The sequence below is a fragment of the Marmota flaviventris genome, chromosome 3 (genome assembly GCF_047511675.1).
Source record: "Marmota flaviventris isolate mMarFla1 chromosome 3, mMarFla1.hap1, whole genome shotgun sequence".
NCBI lineage: Eukaryota > Metazoa > Chordata > Mammalia > Rodentia > Sciuridae > Marmota > Marmota flaviventris.
Window position 1 is genome coordinate 8,067,158 of NC_092500.1, and position 16,979 is coordinate 8,084,136.

The window sequence follows — 16,979 nt, forward strand, 5'->3', positions numbered from 1 at the left end:
TCAAGAAAGTCCAAAAAATTTTTGCTTCCTCCTTTTGCTTTCCTTACTACTAAGATAATGTTCAATTTCCTCAGATAACCGAGGAGATGATGGATCAAGCAAATGAAAAGAAAGGGGCTGCCATTGAAGCCCTGAATGATGGTAAGTATGTTGTTTTTCTCCTTGCTACTGCAGTGACAATTAAATAGTGGAAAAATTGAAGGGAACTTACATTTGTTATCATGCTGGTAGATGCTGGAATCACTCAGTGTCAGAGATGATGCTTGGGAGCATGATAGATCCTGATTGTACTCAATAGCCTCTGCTTTCCTGAGGGTATCATGGTGTTTCTTTTATGAGAAGCTTTAAAAAGAGGAAAGAACCCTTGTCACTCCTCACACCCCCACCAAAAGTAGTGGTAAACCTTAGAATTATTTTATATAATAGCACCCTTGATAGATGTTCATAGGTATATAACTCTCATCTTTCCCTGCATGTTTGAAAAAAATCCTATCAAAATGGAAGAGGGTTGATAGTATTTAGTGTAAGGCGTAATGAGTTATAATTTAATAATTGCATAAATGTGTTTTGTGGGTTCCCCCCCTATATACTGCTGATTGAACCCAGTAAAACTCAGTGTTTTATGATTGAGCTACATTCTCAGCCTTATTTTTATTTATTTATTGTTACATTGTGCTGAGGATCTAACCCTGTGCCTCGCACATGCTAGGTGAGTGCTCTTCCACTGAGCCACAACCCCAGCCCTTATTTTTTTATTTTGAAACAGAGTCTAAGTTGCTTAGGGTATCTCTAGATTGCTGAGACTGGTCTCGAACCTGAGATCCTCCTATTTCAGCCTCCTGAGTTTTGGGGACTACAGGTGTGTATCACTGTTCCTGGCTACTATCAGTAATATGTTACACAAACCTGTTTGTATGATAGAGTGTCACAAGGTTGTATTTAAATAGATGCTGTCACAATGCTGGTATGCATTTGGACTTCATGCAAAGATTTAGAATGAGTACAATTTTATTTTATATTTTAGAATGAGTTCAGTATTGTTCCAAGTTGCAGATATATTCAGGTTTTTTATTTATTATTGTTTTTGTTTTGGGAGCAGGATAATCTTATCCCTGTAACAAATTTATACAAGCTTATACAGCAACTGCGTTTAGTTTGCCCACCTGAAATTTTTTTTTCCCTTTCTTTTTTTTTTTTAGAGAGAGAATTTTTTAATATTTATTTTTTAGTTTTTCGGCGGACACAACATCTTTGTTTGTATGTGGTGCTGAGGATTGAACCCGGGCCACACGCATGCCAGGCGAGCGCCCTACCACTTGAGCCACATCCCCAGCCCCCAAAATATGTTTTCTTTATTGCTTTCTGTTCACTGCCCCAAGATTATATAAGAACTACTTTTTATTGTATTGCTCTTCTGCTTGTTACTTGTGACTTTTTTATGTACATATTAAAGATTTGTCATATCCTATCAGAGTGCTAGAGTCAGACTCCATATTTTACCTCTCCATCTTTGTTTTCTTCTATTTTGGAATATTAGTCTTCCATTCTGGTCAGACCTGTCTCCCTTTACATGTGCTTTACTACTACTACAGAGCTCTTTTTCACCTATTGCAGTCTTTAATTTGTACCCATCAGTTGTTCCCAACCAGTGTTTTTCCTAACCATTTCTGTTCCACAATAATCTTAAATTACCCTACCACCTAGAATTTCTGTTTAACATTTAATACCCTGCATGCCTGGAAAGTTCAATATGTTTTTGTGTATATTATTTCATTAAAAACCTCATAATCACCTATTTTATGGAGCAAAAACCTGGGGGACTCATCAAGTTGTGATTTACCCGGGATGTTTGCCATAGTGTCACCTTTTTTTTTTTTTTTTTTAAATTGTCAATCATTTTGGCCTACTATCTTTTTTTTTAAATTTGTCTCAGCAGTATTTAACAATAAAAATGAAGCACTGCCTCTAATAAGTCATGTTTTTATTTTTATTTCCAAGCTCCCTGTTTATGTACTTATAAGTTTGACCCGGTTCTTACTTTAGATTTTGTGCAATTTTATAGTATATTCTAAATGATGAAACACTAGCATTCTCAATGAGGCATGGTGAATTCATACCTCACAATAGCAAAGATACTTTGATTTCAAGAGGCAGGAATGTAGTGAGAAACTGTACTATACACCAGAATCCCTTGGTGTGAATCCAGGTCTGGTACTTAACAGTGACTGCTTTCCTACCACATCATCATCTTTGAATAGTTACAACAAATTTATTGGTCTGCAAAGAATTCTTACTTAGCCCTTTCCAGAAAGTTTATCAAGTTCTGAGCCTGATGAGCCTTTTATTTATTTATTTGATTGGGAAAATAGAGATTTGGAATAGATTTGGAGTTGGAATAGGAAGTAAGAGCTAACTTTTGAACACGGTAGATCTGAGTTGTGTATTAGATATTCAGTTGTAATTCCTCTTGTGATATATGTAGTAATTAATAATTAATGTAATTAAATGTTTTCTGATATTTTTATGAGTTCTATTAAAGTTGTTTACATGTTCGCTAACTGTATAAATATTATTCTCAGTGAATTGTGATATTTGTTTTAAAATTGTTTGTCTTGCCTCCCCAAGAAGTATTAGACTTTGTGCAAAGAACTGTTCTAATTCTGTGGTATATTTTTATTTGTTGAATAATTTCATTTAAGAGAAATCACATAAGAGATAAATAAAGAAGCTAACTATGAATATGGGATCTAGTGAATAAATTTCAAATTAAGAATATGACATCTTGTTCTTGGTTGGAGAGATCTTATATATCCCCAAATTGTCTGTATTGAGTGAGCTGCCACAGAGGAATGGTAAAGTTTGCTTTCAAGAGCCAGTTTTTTATTATATTTTGTGGATCTGGGGTTTGAACGCAGGGCTTCATGGGAACCCTACCTTTTTTTTTTGTTGTTGTTGAAGATAGACATAAATATCTTTTTAATTTTTATGTGCTGCTGAGGATTGAACCCAGTGCCTCACACTTGGGAGGCTATCCCTCTACCACTGAGCTACAGCGTCAACTAGTCTTTTAAAAAAACTTTTATCTTCTGAACATTTCTCAACTTTTATTTTACTTTAGGTGAACTACAGAAAGCCATTGACTTGTTCACAGATGCTATCAAGCTAAATCCTCGCTTGGCCATTCTGTATGCCAAGAGAGCCAGGTGAGAACTCGAAATAGAAAAGCACCCCTTGTTGCATAATTTCTTCTCCTAGAATAGAATAGAAACATTGAATAGAATTTCTTCTATTTAGTGTTTGAATAGAATTGCTGCCATAGTAATCCCAAGCAGTCTTTATTATTATTATTATTATTATTATTTTTTGAGAGACAGTTTTTGATATTTATTTTTTAGTTTTCGGCAGATACAACATTTTTGTTTGTATGTGGTGCTGAGGATTGAACCTGGGCCACATGCATGCCAGGCGAGCGCGCTACCGCTTGAGCCACATCCCCAGCCCCAGTCTTTATTATTTGAAATGAATTTTTTTTTTAATACCACTCTTATATTTTTAGTGTCTTCATCAAATTACAGAAGCCAAATGCTGCCATTCGAGACTGTGACAGAGCCATTGAAATAAATCCTGATTCAGCTCAGCCTTACAAGTGGCGAGGGAAAGCCCACAGGTAAATAGTATTATTAATTATATTATATGTTTTGAGGTGGTTTGTTTAAAAAAAAGTTTAAAGGCTTCAATTTCAAAGTAATAACGAGCTCAATATGAAGAATTGAGAGAATATAATAAAGAACATACGCAAAATAAAAAATTCTTTCACTTCTTCCATTCAAAGAAAACTACTGTTAACAATTATTGACCACACATGTGTTATATGTTAGGACCTTTTTCTCAAAATTAGTTCCAGGAAAAGAGTGATCTTTCTGTCCTTTATACTTTTTTTTTTTTTTTTTCCCCAGGCTTTACAATTTATTTTGGTAAAATTGTTTAAGGCAGTAGTATTCATTGCTCTGGTGTGTCGTTAACTGTCATTTCACAGAACGTAACTAGGAACTCATGAAAAAATTGATGAAATTTTGTTTTTGCTGATATTGTCCCTTAAAATTTAACATTGTTTTCTTTTGCCTTTTATTTTGTATTTTTGACATTTTTCTTCTACACTGAATTTCTTGGTCCCTAATAATACATTTATTGGTGTAATTCTACATTTTAAGTAAAATTGTTTCATAATTACGCCTTAAAAACAATATACCCTGTAAGTAAAGTTTGAAGGTATTTTTTGCTGTTCTCATCCTTAGAATATATCCCACTTAGAATATATAATATGGTATTTAGTTACTTTAATTCATTTTTTTTCTGTTTGTGTTGTCAGTATACAGTTAGCTTATTTCTGTTTGTAATCAGGTTTAGAGTTTGCTTTGTTTCTTTTCTGGTTGATTGATTTGTAGTGCCTCAGACTATACCAAGGGTTTAGTCATATGTAGGCAAGCACTTTACCACTGAGCAACATCCCCAAACTTTTTTAATAAAATTAGTGTCATTTTTTAATCTTATTGTGAGACAGGGTCTTGCTCAGTTGCCTTAAACTTGTGGTCCTCCTGCCACAGTTTCCCAAGAGTTGGGATCACAGGTGTGCACTGCTGTACCTGCCTTTGTTTTATTTGAGTCTGTAAAATATTTACATGTTCAAAGAGTCAAAACTGTGAGTTAGCTGGATGTAGTGTTGTATTCCTTAATCCCACTAACTTGGGAGGTTAAAGCAGGAGGATCACAAGTTTGAGGCCAGTCTGTGCAATTTAATGAGACCGTGTCTCAATAAAAAGAGCTGGGGACATCACTCGGTGGTATATCACTCCTGGGTTAAATCCTCAGTACCTAAAACAAACAAACACAACCACATCTGAGTTAAAAGATATACCCAGGTAACTCTTATTTCCGTTGCTAACCTTTACAACCCCATTCTTACCTACCCCTACCAACCTTTAGTTCCTACTCTTCTTTTTTAAGCAGTTTTGTCCTTTTATTTCACCTAGAAAGTAACATGCAAGTAAGTATAAATCATGTTAATCCTTTTTTGATGTGTTGAAAGTTCCTGTTGTACATACTCTTTAAAATGTCTTGTGACTCTGAATTAAGAAATTAATTTTTTATTTAAATTTTAAACATTGTTTTAATAGAGCAACTTTACAATTACCATAGAAGAACTTGAAACTCTTTGTTAATCATACTCTAAACACTATATTGAACTGGTATATGAACAATATATGAAAATATATTGTTAATGATAATTAAAGCTCTTTTATAGGAAAATTCTTTTCCTTTAAGGAAGACAGATGCTGTGCTACATAGGGTGACTATGTATAAAAGGCTCTTTGTAATGAGTTTAAACTTATTTCAGACTTTTGGGCCACTGGGAAGAAGCAGCCCATGATCTTGCTCTTGCCTGTAAACTGGATTATGATGATGATGCTAGTGCAATGCTGAAAGAAGTTCAACCACGGGTATGGTAAAGTAGAAAAAGGGAAAGTTACTACTGTAAGTTTCTATGGCTTTAGGACTTAGGCCAGGGAGCCATAATTTATCTGAAAAATAGATGCAGAGAAACAGTTGGAAGTTATAATCATTGAAGTTTGTGCTTAACTCTGGAAATCTCATTAGGTTTTAATGCTTTTCATTTCTCATTATGTATTAGACTGTGTTCTATTAACATGTTTGTAAGACCAGTGGAACTAAAGCCAGAAAATCAGAAATGGAAAGAAGCAAGTTTACAATGAGGCAAGAAATAGAAAACCCGGTACATGTGGGATCTGGGATCGCATCTGGTCTGTCCTAATATAATCACAGGTGTATACAGCCACTTTTGACAAAGCATGAGGGCTTTCTTGATGTGAAGAATTTCCAAAATCTAAAACATTCTGTTTACATTTATTGTATTTAAAATTGTTAGTTAAATTTAATGCACTTTATATGGTAGCTCTATCAGCTTTATAATAAAGTACACTTCTAAGAATTTGTTTCCAAAGATTTTAAGATAATAGAGGTTTTATTGAATTTAACTTATCTAGAACCAAACTTCATTTGATCCCCACCCCATCCCAATAACGTGGCTTAGCCGAGTTGTGATGAAAAATATTGTAGAACACACGTTTTCTGGTGGCAGTGTGGCTCAGGGCTAGAGTACTTGCCTAGTATGCCTGGCCCTCAGTTCAGTCATCAGCACTGCCAAAAACTTCTAGCTATAGAACACATATTTGCTGCTGTGCGTGGTGGTGCATGCTTATAATCTCAGTGGCTTGGGAGACTGAGAAAGAGAATCACCAGTTCAAAGCCAGCCTCAGCAATGGCAAGGTGCTAAGCAACTCAGTGAGACCCTGTCTCTAAATAAAACACAATATAGGGCTGGGAATGTTGTTCAGTGGTCGAATGTCCCTCAGTTCAGTCCCCAGTAACCCCACCCTCCCCCCCCCCCAAAAAAAAAAGTTCACCCATGGGTATTTTCTTTCTTAATCCCAAAAACAATTTGATGAGACTGAATACTTAGTTTTTTTTAATTTCTTTTTTGTGGTGTTGGGGATCAAATCCAGGGCCTAATTAAGCATATACTCTAACTGCTGAGTTATATCCCTGGCCCCAAGACTAAATGTTTCTGGCCCCCTCCTCATTTTATAAATGACACAACTGTGGCCAACTCCTGTTTTGTGAGTTTCCAGTGTCTGCTTTCTCATGACAAACATCATTAATAATTTTCCTACTGAACTGAGCTGTAACTGAATTCTTAACACTGTGTACCTGGTAGAAACTATCAAGCAAGAACTGTTCTGACCTTTGAAACTTATTTGTTGTCCTTTATCATACTCAGTTAATTATTTGAGATTATTCATTTTTCTCTACCTGTACATCCCAGACTTCATTGTGTCTTGTGCATTTGCGTTTGGTCTTGTTAATGCCTGAATTTGTGTTAGGTCATTTCCTATAAGATAAATGTCATTTTTATGAACTACCTATTGAATTAAACAACTCTCCACAAAGAAAAGTAACTTAAAAACTGTGTTGCCCTTAGCCAAAATTTGGAGCACACTTTACCTATGGTTTCTGATTTCTAGGCCCAGAAAATTGCTGAACATCGGAGAAAATATGAGCGAAAACGTGAAGAGCGAGAGATCAAAGAAAGAATAGAAAGAGTTAAGAAGGCTCGAGAAGAACATGAGAGAGCCCAGAGGGTAAATTTTTTTAGTTAAGCCTGAGTGGAACATACTGTAGATCATAGTTTTGAGATATTATTCCTACTCCTAGCCACTTTATTTAATGCTGGCTGAAGTTCTATAGAGTGATGATATTACTTTAAAAGGAGTCTCCTTTCATTGTTTCCAATGTGTGGGGATAATTTTAGTCTTTAAAATTTTTAAGTTAGCTTATATTTAACCAAAGTGTGTTCTTTTTATGTTTTTCTGAAGTCAAAAATTTTAGGCTGGGGGTGTAGCTCTAGTTCAGGGGTAGATCATTTGTCTACCATGCACTGGGCCCTGAGTTCTATCCCTAGCACTCCTTGCAAAACTCCCCACCCCCAATTTTTTAAGTCAGAAATTTCTCATAATCAAATGATTAAAATTTGGCGATATTTTTTGTTCGGTTTGTTTGAACAGGATTTGCCCTTGTTTCTTTTTTCTTTTTCTTTTTTTCTTTTCCTTATGAAAAAGCTTATGTGTAAAACACTTGAGACTATTAATATTTAACTCATTCACACAACTTCAAAATACAGTTTCATCAAGATGATCTCTACCAACAATTTTCCTTTAAAGAAGTCTGCAAATTTCAGAATGGTTTAAGTTGACGTACTGTACATGTTAAACTTTGAAAGAAACTACTAAAGTTTTTGCTTTAAACTGGAAAAAAACTATGGTCAAAAGTGTCTTTTTAAAAAGAACTCTTCATCCTGCTGTTCCTAAAATTACACTCATGTTAACTGCAGAAAAAATATTAAAGCATACAGTAAACGTTACTCTTAGAATAACTGAACAAAGGCATTAAGATGTATGGCTTTCTGTGTGATTGTTATTACTATCTATAAATAAAGTCATTGCTGTTTGACTGAAAAAGGTTTTTACAAAACTTCACTTCCAAAATTAACATTTTTATTAAATCAAGTTTTAAAAAATGTTCACTGTAGAAAAGTCAACAAGGGTTTTAAGAAAACCAGAATATACCTTTTTATTCAATATATGTATATATTAGCAGCAAACTACTTCTGAGATTTTGATCTTTTAGTAATTTTAAATAAAGCATAAATATGCATTGTGTATTAGTATGGAATGTCAGCGAATTCACTTTATCCTTTTTTTCTGTGATTTGGCCCTTCTACAAAATATTTTATGATTCCCAATATTAAGGAAAAACTTAGTTTTGACTATAAAGTAGCGAAACTGTGGCTGGTAAAATCTATTTTCACTACCATCATAGTCACATGCATTATTTTTGAGAATGACAAATGAGCATCATATAAATAGGGTAATTGTGTGTAAACTCAATTTTTAAGGTGTAATAGCAACCAACTTATATCATTTAGCATTTGACTTTTACTTTTTTAAAATTTTGGTGATATAAGTTTCATCTCAGCTAATGAGAAACACTGGCTATTGAAAGTTCTGTGGCAAAACAATTGTTATTCAGCTTGGTATTTCAGTTTACAAAATGATCAAACAAACAAGACTGAATTACCAATTGCCCCAAAGAAATAAGTTTTTTCTCGATATTTCCTTCTAATAGCAAAAAGGAAATGACTTTGCAATGAACTTTTACTTTTAAAGAGTTAACATTATTAAAGAAATCTAACTAGTCTTCAAAAATACTAAATGTTATATAAATACAATTTTCTTATAGTTGAATACTTCAGCTATAATCTGTGTTTAAAAAATTTCCTTTGGATTCTTCCATTTAGCATTTCAAGTTTTCATTCTGCAACTCTTGACAACTGGCTCAGATTTGTTGTTACGTTTATATCCAGTCACGTCTTTCAGATTTTGCTATTGTGTGATACCTGGGTACAATAAATAGGAACTGCACCAAATTTCAAAAGCAACAGAATAATAATGAAAAATTCAAAAGTATGTAATATAAAAAAAGATAAAAGTACAACAGGGATTCCCTTTTCACTACATTACTGAGATATAATCCTTTTTATGCTTTTAAAGTAATGTCATAACTTTCATTTTTTAACTTGTCAAGAAGATGAAGTTTTTAGGTGGCCCAACCTTTATTTTTCAATTAAAAAATTTAAAATAATAGACTGAATTACTTTTATTAATATACACATCAAGTTACTGAAACAGTGACTTCATGTAGTTTTCCTCATAAAGATGGCACTTGCAGGTACAAAGATGTAGAGTTGTCTACAGGCTTCAGATGTTTACTTGAAAAGATTCTTCCAACAGCATTTTAATATTGGTTTCCTCATCTAGCTGAAGATTCACAAATTCTCCATAATCAAACTGATGTCTTTGATTTAGATGACTAACGAAATTTCTAGTAATCTGGCTAGGATCTCCCCAAGGAAGAGACACACAAATAGGACATGTCACAGGAACTATCTGAAATAGATGGTTACTGTTACAGTGATCAAGTAAACGGTATCTAGTAAAATTTGACCCTTGACACAAGGGACACTTAAAGGTGGGATGCCCAGAACTTGTATTCTCTTGGCAAGTTTCTGTGTTATCAGATGTGGATGTTTCACCCCTATTACTATTCCCTACTGAATCTTGAGATATCTGAAAGTTTGGAATGATGGAAGAAACACCATATTCATCCTGATACTTCCAAGATTTATGATGTCTCATACGATAGAATTTAATCTGTTTTGCACAGCATCTAAAGCTACCAGAAAACTTCCTCATGATATTTTCAAGATCTAAGACCCATTCTGTACACGCTCTTTCTCTTCTAATCACATTTCCACAACACAGGGGAAATGTATTCCACTTTCTCTCATTGCAGTCAGGAAACATTTTCTACAGAAACTCCACTCTTGTAGTAACCGAGTAATAATGAACAGAAGGGTAACACAAAGGGAAACTTCCACTTCAATATTCGGAATCCTGTCAGTTATGTGCTGACAGTCCGCATGGGCGTTTTTAGCACCTCCTGACAGACTGGCAGTAGAAATCCTCTGTGTAGGCCATGGCCGCGGACAGGGCAGAGGAACAAGGCGATGGCGGCAGCCGCAGTCGAGGTGGCGGTGGCGGTCCGGAGCCCAACTCCCTGCGCAGACCCCCTTGTTTCTTATATTATGATTCATCCTGGTTCAACATTGAATTCATAATTGGGGCAGATCCTGGGGTGTTTATTTAGGTTATAAAGTCATAGAAAATTAGAAAAAAGAAAAATAACTTGTATCCACAGTATTGTTGAGCTTTTCTGTAGATTTCTCCTAGTTTTGGGGGGCCGGGGGATGTTTTTTTCTGTAGCTTTGAATTGGTTCTATCATTTGTCACTTCTGATATTGTTGAATGAAAGGACATAAAGCTATATAGTATAATTACATAATATTACATCCTAATTTTTTTGCATTTAATTTAAAGGTAATGCTTGATTTTTTTTTTTTTTTTTTTTTTTTTAGTCTCATGGAATATAATCTTTAGAAGTAATTTTCATACATTTATATGTCTTATTTTTTACCTGGGTATAAGGGAGATTTTATATATCTTTTCATTTGTCTTAAAAAATGGCAGATCTATAAACATATTTGTAGTGTTTGTCTAATTTTGTAGAGAGAATATGGAGAATTTGAAACTGGGAAATAATTGTTGTGGCAGTCTTAGTAATCTAGTCAAAGGCTTTCATTTTGGAGTTAAAACATTTAAGAATTTGTAATTTTTATAAGCAATTGCTTTTCTTGATTTGTTTTTCAGAGAAATAAAATATTCTATTTGAAATCATTAAAATAATGATCAACTTGCCTTGTAGATAAAAGGCCCTGGGTTCAATGCCCAGTTCCACAGAATAATAAAATGATGATGCTCAATGAGAATTGTGTTGGAAAATTTGTTTTCAAAGAGGGATAGAGTGGGGGCTGGGGATGTGGCTCAAGTGGTAGCGCGCTCGCCTGGCATGCGTGCGGCCTGGGTTCGATCCTCAGCACCACATACAAACAAAGATGTTGTGTCCACCGAAAACTGAAAAATAAATATTAAAATTCTCTCTCTCTCTCTCAAAAAAAAATGGATTAATAATGTTGGCAGACTATGTACTTTTCCTCCCTCCTGTGATATAATTTATTTATTTTTTCTTTTTAAAGGAGGAAGAAGCCAGACGACAAGCAGGAGCTCAGTTTGGCTCTTTTCCAGGTACATTTGGAGAAAAACTGAAACTGTTAATACTATAAACAATTAAAATATGTTCTATTTGGAGGGCTCATGTGTGTAGAATGAGATTGACTTACGTGCTAAATATATTTAAGAATTTTTATGTTAGAAATAGTGTATTTTTTCCTCACAATTTGAGTAGTATATTTTTTTAAAATGACTATCTTATATTGGATTTTGAGTGTTACACTTTTATTAGTTAATTATGATGCAATTTAAATATTTTTAAATTGTCATAATGGAATTTTTGTTCTGTTATACAGTAAAACTCATGAGGATATGTAAAACACTATATTGTTGAGCTTTACAACTTACCAACAGGGGTTGGGGCGGTTAGTCCCGGGTATTGTCATCAAAATAACAAAACATTCTTCTTTTTCTGGCAAATTTTTTATAAGAAACAAGGCAATGTTTTGAATGATAACAAAGGATCGAAAGGCAGATAAAAGAGTGAGAAAATTATGCTCATAAAATGATTATCAGATACTTCCTGAATTGAAGCAGTTAGACCAGGTGGATACTTGGAAATTTTTTTTCTTTTAAAGCTATTTGATGTTAACTAGTTTTATTTTATGAAAGCTTTATAAAGTTTATTTACATTACTTTGCCACTGGCTAAAACTTAGTTATTTGGTTCAAAACTAGAAAATAAAAAGGTAGTGTGCTCAACAAATTTTAAAAACACAAAATTGAGTTTTAGCTCATAACTGTCATGTACCTTCGTTTTTAGAAAATGACCAAAGTTGAGGAAAAAAAGAAAAATGACCACTGATGTGTACTATTACAAGATATAATTTTCTGTTTGTGTGCATTTTATTTTCTAAATTGGAGAAGACTTTTCCTTTTAATTTTTTTATGGGTATGAGCTAAATTTTCAAAGCCTTGGAGTCACCAGGCATGGTGGCACACATCTGTAATCCCAATGACTGAGGCTGAGGCAAGAGGATGACAATTTGAGAGAGCTGAGTCTCAAAATAAAAATGAAAAGGTGCTGGTGAAGTAGCCCAATGATAAGGAGCCCTTGGTTTAAACTGGTGACTTACCACTGAGCTACATCCTCAGTCTTTGTAATTTTTTTAGACAGAATATCAGATAAATTGCTTGCTGGCCTCAAACATGGTGATCTTCCAGCCTCATTATCTGGAGTTGCTGGGATGACAGGTGTATGCCACCACTCCTGACTTCAGCTTTAATTATAAAAGAAAAGTAGAAATTGCATTTTGTGTCTTGTTCAGATTAGACTGTTGACACTGCATTATGCTTACATGGTATCCTTAGTTTTTTTTGTGTTAAAGACTTGTTGGGAGTATAGATGATGTCTGTATAATTATTTGCTTTATTCTTACAGGTGGCTTTCCTGGAGGAATGCCTGGTAATTTTCCTGGAGGAATGCCTGGAATGGGAGGGGGCATGCCTGGAATGGCAGGAATGCCTGGGCTCAATGAAATTCTTAGTGATCCGGAGGTTCTTGCAGCCATGCAGGTAAGACTTATTAAGAGGAAATTTGGACTTTAATCATTGAGGCATTTTTACATAATTCTGCAAAGTGATAAGGTCACTTAAACATTTTGCATTAATATTAGTTATCTAATAGCTAATTTTGTAGTTGGGACATTTGTAATGAGTAGGTTTTTAAGAATTGGTTATAGGACATACTCTGTAGTAGTTGGCAATTAGTAACATGTTATCTTGTTTTTCTTCCTTAAAGCTGTGTGTGCTTTATTTTATTATTCAGCTCAAGCAACACAGTTAGGCTTGACTTTTAGGTGCACATTAATAATATTTATATTTCACGGAGTGTCTGATCCACAATTAATTTGACCATAGCAGAATTACAGGTCTAAATAAAGAGAATGGGGTTCAGGATCCTAAAGTTGTTGATAAATTGGGACACTTCTTTAATACTCAATAAATAAATAAACAAAACCCTCTTTTTACAGGATCCAGAAGTTATGGTGGCCTTCCAGGATGTGGCCCAGAACCCAGCAAATATGTCAAAATATCAAAGCAACCCAAAGGTTATGAATCTCATCAGTAAATTGTCAGCCAAATTTGGAGGTCAAGCGTAATGCCCACCAGACAAAACCCTTACTGAAGGAAAAGCAACCTAGATCACTTAATGGCTGTCGCAATAATACAAACCAGTGTACCTCTGACCTCATCAGGAGAGCTGGGGTGCTTTGAAGATAATCCTTACCCCTCTGCAGCAAATCCAGTTGAAGCATTTTACAATGGTTTGCCATTAGGGTGTTCATTCAGATAATGTTTTCCTACTAGGAATTACAAACTTAAAACACTTTTTAAACCTTAAAAATATTTAAAACTCAAGGGGGTGTTATTTCCTACATTTTTATTTACTAATCATTTAGGATTTTTTCTTTGATATTGGGCAAGGCAGATACTAAGTATTGAAAATACATAGCTGTAACGTGAGTGAAATAAAGACTTACTAGTGGGAAGTAAATAAATCTCATTTACATAGATAAAAGTTTCAGTTGAATATATGGTTACTGAGACTGAGGCATTTTGATTTGTCATTTAAAAATATTTTTTAAATGATTAATTTCAATAAAACTATTGGGACCACCAGTATTTCACTCTAACCTGGGTAGGGACTGGAAGTATTTGGTAAGGCAGCAGCAGTCTTACTATTTTATATGACATGTCCCCTTATGCAGGTTGCATTTAAATCTTACACTGTGTTGAAGAGGTGATTTTTTTTTTTTTTTTTTTTTTTTTTGTTATGCTGCAATGGAGTTGGATACTTAGCTCTGTTTTTGTTCAATATATCAAATAAATGTTTCATATTATTTCCACCGTGGGGAAATAAGGGAGTAGTTTTCTTTTTATATTCTATGTTTAAAATTTACCTTTCCTCATCAGAAAATGACCAACTATGTCTGCTTTCTGCTTCTTGTATTTCCCTCCTTCTTGAACTAAAGATAATCTTTTCTCACTAGTATCATCACTGCTATCATACCATAATTGTGCAAAGCATATATAATGCTGGGGTTAATTTAATATGTAATACATATCCTAGCTGTGGAATAATACCCATAAGAGCTGTAGTTCTTTCTTAGCCATGAGATTGCTTATTTAAATGTTATTAGACTTCCACTCTGGCAAAATCTTGTGATGTCAAAAAACATTGGAAGGAAGGATTCCTTTTAGTGTTTGGTGTTCTATTTAGGAAGTACCTATTGATCTTTGTATTTTGAAGAGTATATGGTTTGAGTTATTGGTAACCATACAAGGAATTAACTGCTTGATCTAACATGAATTATAAAATAGATGAGAGCCTGGTTATTCATTATGGAGTTCTTGGCACCATGAAGATTCATTATTGTATTCAGCTCTTCCTTAAATACTGCAACCATACTCCCACCTCTTTTTCCCTTTTGTCCCTGCAAAGATAAAGGAAATGATAAATTCCTTGGGATACATTTATAAAGTAGTACATTTCTAATATATTTATACAGGTTCTAACCCTTTACATGAGTAAACAGAACTGCATCTGTTACAAAAATGAGAAAAAGTCGTATGCTAATGGAGCATGCTTTTAATACCCTTGGAAAAAAACACCATTTATACTTGGATTTGGGCTTGCCGGTGTTCTTTTTTGTTGTTGTTGTTCGTGTATGTTCTCAAAATCTCATGTGTGCTGTGCTTAATTCAAGAAGAACAGTTTCTTCTTGGATTCCTGATTTGATTGACTTAATTATACATGACCTAACTATACTCGAATATTACGAATATAAATGGGTAAAAGTAAATTACTCTTCTGAAAATGTGTCCTGTGCTTTTAGACTTTAAGTTCCACAAATACAACAGATAGTCTTCATTTTCTTAGAGACCCAGTATCATTTCTAAAAACGAGAAATGTTTCTTTTTTCTGCTAATGATGCTGTAAGAAGGAAAAGAAAGTTTTCTGCTTAAAAATAGTTATTGGATATTTCTAGCTATGTTAAAAATAAAATATGGTTTCAAACTGGATATTGACTCCCCACTACCTTTTGTGAGCACATCTTTTATCTCTGTTGGTCATTGAAGTTATTTACTGGGCATAATAAGGTATAGGTCATTAAATGCTACTAACAAAAACTTTTAAAATTTTACCAAAGTTGTGCAGAGGTGTACATACTTTCTGGTGGCTGCCCAGATCAGATCTGCAGCTTTGTACCTGGCAGGTAGCTTCTGTTGGTAGTCTAATAGGATTTCCTTGGTGATCATCTAACACCCTTAGGAAATAGGGAGAGGTAGTCAGAGAAACTTACACTGAGATGCTGGAGTTAATATAAGGAATTAGCATCATGTTTCTTCTCGTATCATTGATTGTGCGTTTTTTGTTTGTTTGGGCCATAATTAACTGTTTAGAAAGATGGTACATACACATTCCATAGCTGTGTGGTTGTGGCCAACAACAAAAAATTACAGAAGATATGGAAAAGATTTGGAGCCAACTTTCCTTTTGCCACACTGAGAAACACTAGCTTAGGGTAAAACAGAAGCAGTATCCATTTTAGAATTTGCTAACATCTAAAATTAATCCATATGAATTGTAATCCATTGGCTCAGCTCTGATACTACACATACTATTTTGTAGAAGGAAACTGAAGCACTTAATTGCCCAGGATAATACCCATGCTTGCTTGTGGAGTTGGGATTCTCAAATACCCAGTCTTCAGAGGTGTTCCTTTTAGATTCTCTACTTCGTTGACCCAATGTACAAAGTTAATTTTGTAATATATATTTTTTAGTTGATGATGGACCTTTATTTTTATTTTATTTATATGCTGTGATTCAACCAAGTGCCTCATACAAGCTAGGCAAGTGCTTTTCCACTGATCCACAACCCCAGCTGTGCAGTTAATCATATATATATATATATATATATATATATATATATATATATATATAAATTATATAACACATAATTATATTTATAAATGGACATTACACCTTTTTTTTGTTCATTGATTTGTATTTGGTGCTGAGGATTGAACCCAGTGTCTCACGTGTGCTAGGCTAGTGGCTCTACCACTGAGCCACAACCCTATCGAACAAATTCTTAATTGTTCATTATCTCAAGAAATTGTAAACCAAGCCAGGCATGGTGGTACATAACCTGTATTCCCAGTAACCATATGCTGAAGCAGGAGGAGCTCAAGTTGAAGGCCAGCCTCAGCAACTTTGCTAAAGCCTGTCAGTGGTAGAGGGCCTCTAGGTTCAATCCAAGTACCTGACATACACAAAGAATGAACTTTGTTAAAAGAATATCACACTTCATATGTACTGATTTGTACATCCAATAGGACATTTTCCCAGTAGTAAGTGATCTGGTATATTAAGTGCTTAGTTCACTCATGACTGGCTCAAAATAAATTTTAAAAACTATAGTAATTCCAAGAAGTTAATTATGTGCCAGTATTTACAACTAATATAGTGTACTTAATAGAGCTTGTGCTTGGGGAGGGAAGTATTCTAAATAGCCAGGTGCAGCGGTGCAGGCCTATAATTCTTACTCCTCTGGAAGCTGAAATGAGTCTTCAGATTTGAGGCCAGCCTGAGCAACTTAGGAGAATACTGTCTCAATAAAAAGCTGGAAAAGTAAGTTTTGTAATCCCTA

At 34.3% G+C, this 16,979-nt stretch overlaps 1 protein-coding gene and 1 pseudogene across 5 annotated transcripts in view; one reads left to right on the plus strand and one right to left on the minus strand.

Annotated features, from left to right (window-relative positions):
- The window catches only part of St13 (ST13 Hsp70 interacting protein), a 51,925-nt gene extending 36,795 nt beyond the window's left edge, over positions 1-15,130 (plus strand). For 3 of the 5 annotated variants that reach the window (XM_071609454.1, XM_071609456.1, XM_071609455.1), the window contains 7 exons: positions 75-141; positions 3,119-3,203; positions 3,557-3,667; positions 5,396-5,498; positions 11,288-11,336; positions 12,702-12,835; positions 13,294-15,130. In XM_071609454.1, the coding sequence (XP_071465555.1) occupies positions 75-141; positions 3,119-3,203; positions 3,557-3,667; positions 5,396-5,498; positions 11,288-11,336; positions 12,702-12,835; positions 13,294-13,422 (678 nt within the window). In that variant the 3' untranslated portion in view covers positions 13,423-15,130. Of the gene's footprint in view, positions 1-74; positions 142-3,118; positions 3,204-3,556; positions 3,668-5,395; positions 5,499-7,100; positions 7,638-11,287; positions 11,337-12,701; positions 12,836-13,293 lie in introns of those variants that run through there. The other 2 variants (XM_027927322.2, XM_071609457.1) reach the window with 2 other exon arrangements.
- LOC114088184 (E3 ubiquitin-protein ligase RNF138 pseudogene) lies at positions 9,393-10,511 on the minus strand (annotated as a pseudogene).
- Positions 15,131-16,979: the final 1,849 nt, after the last annotated feature.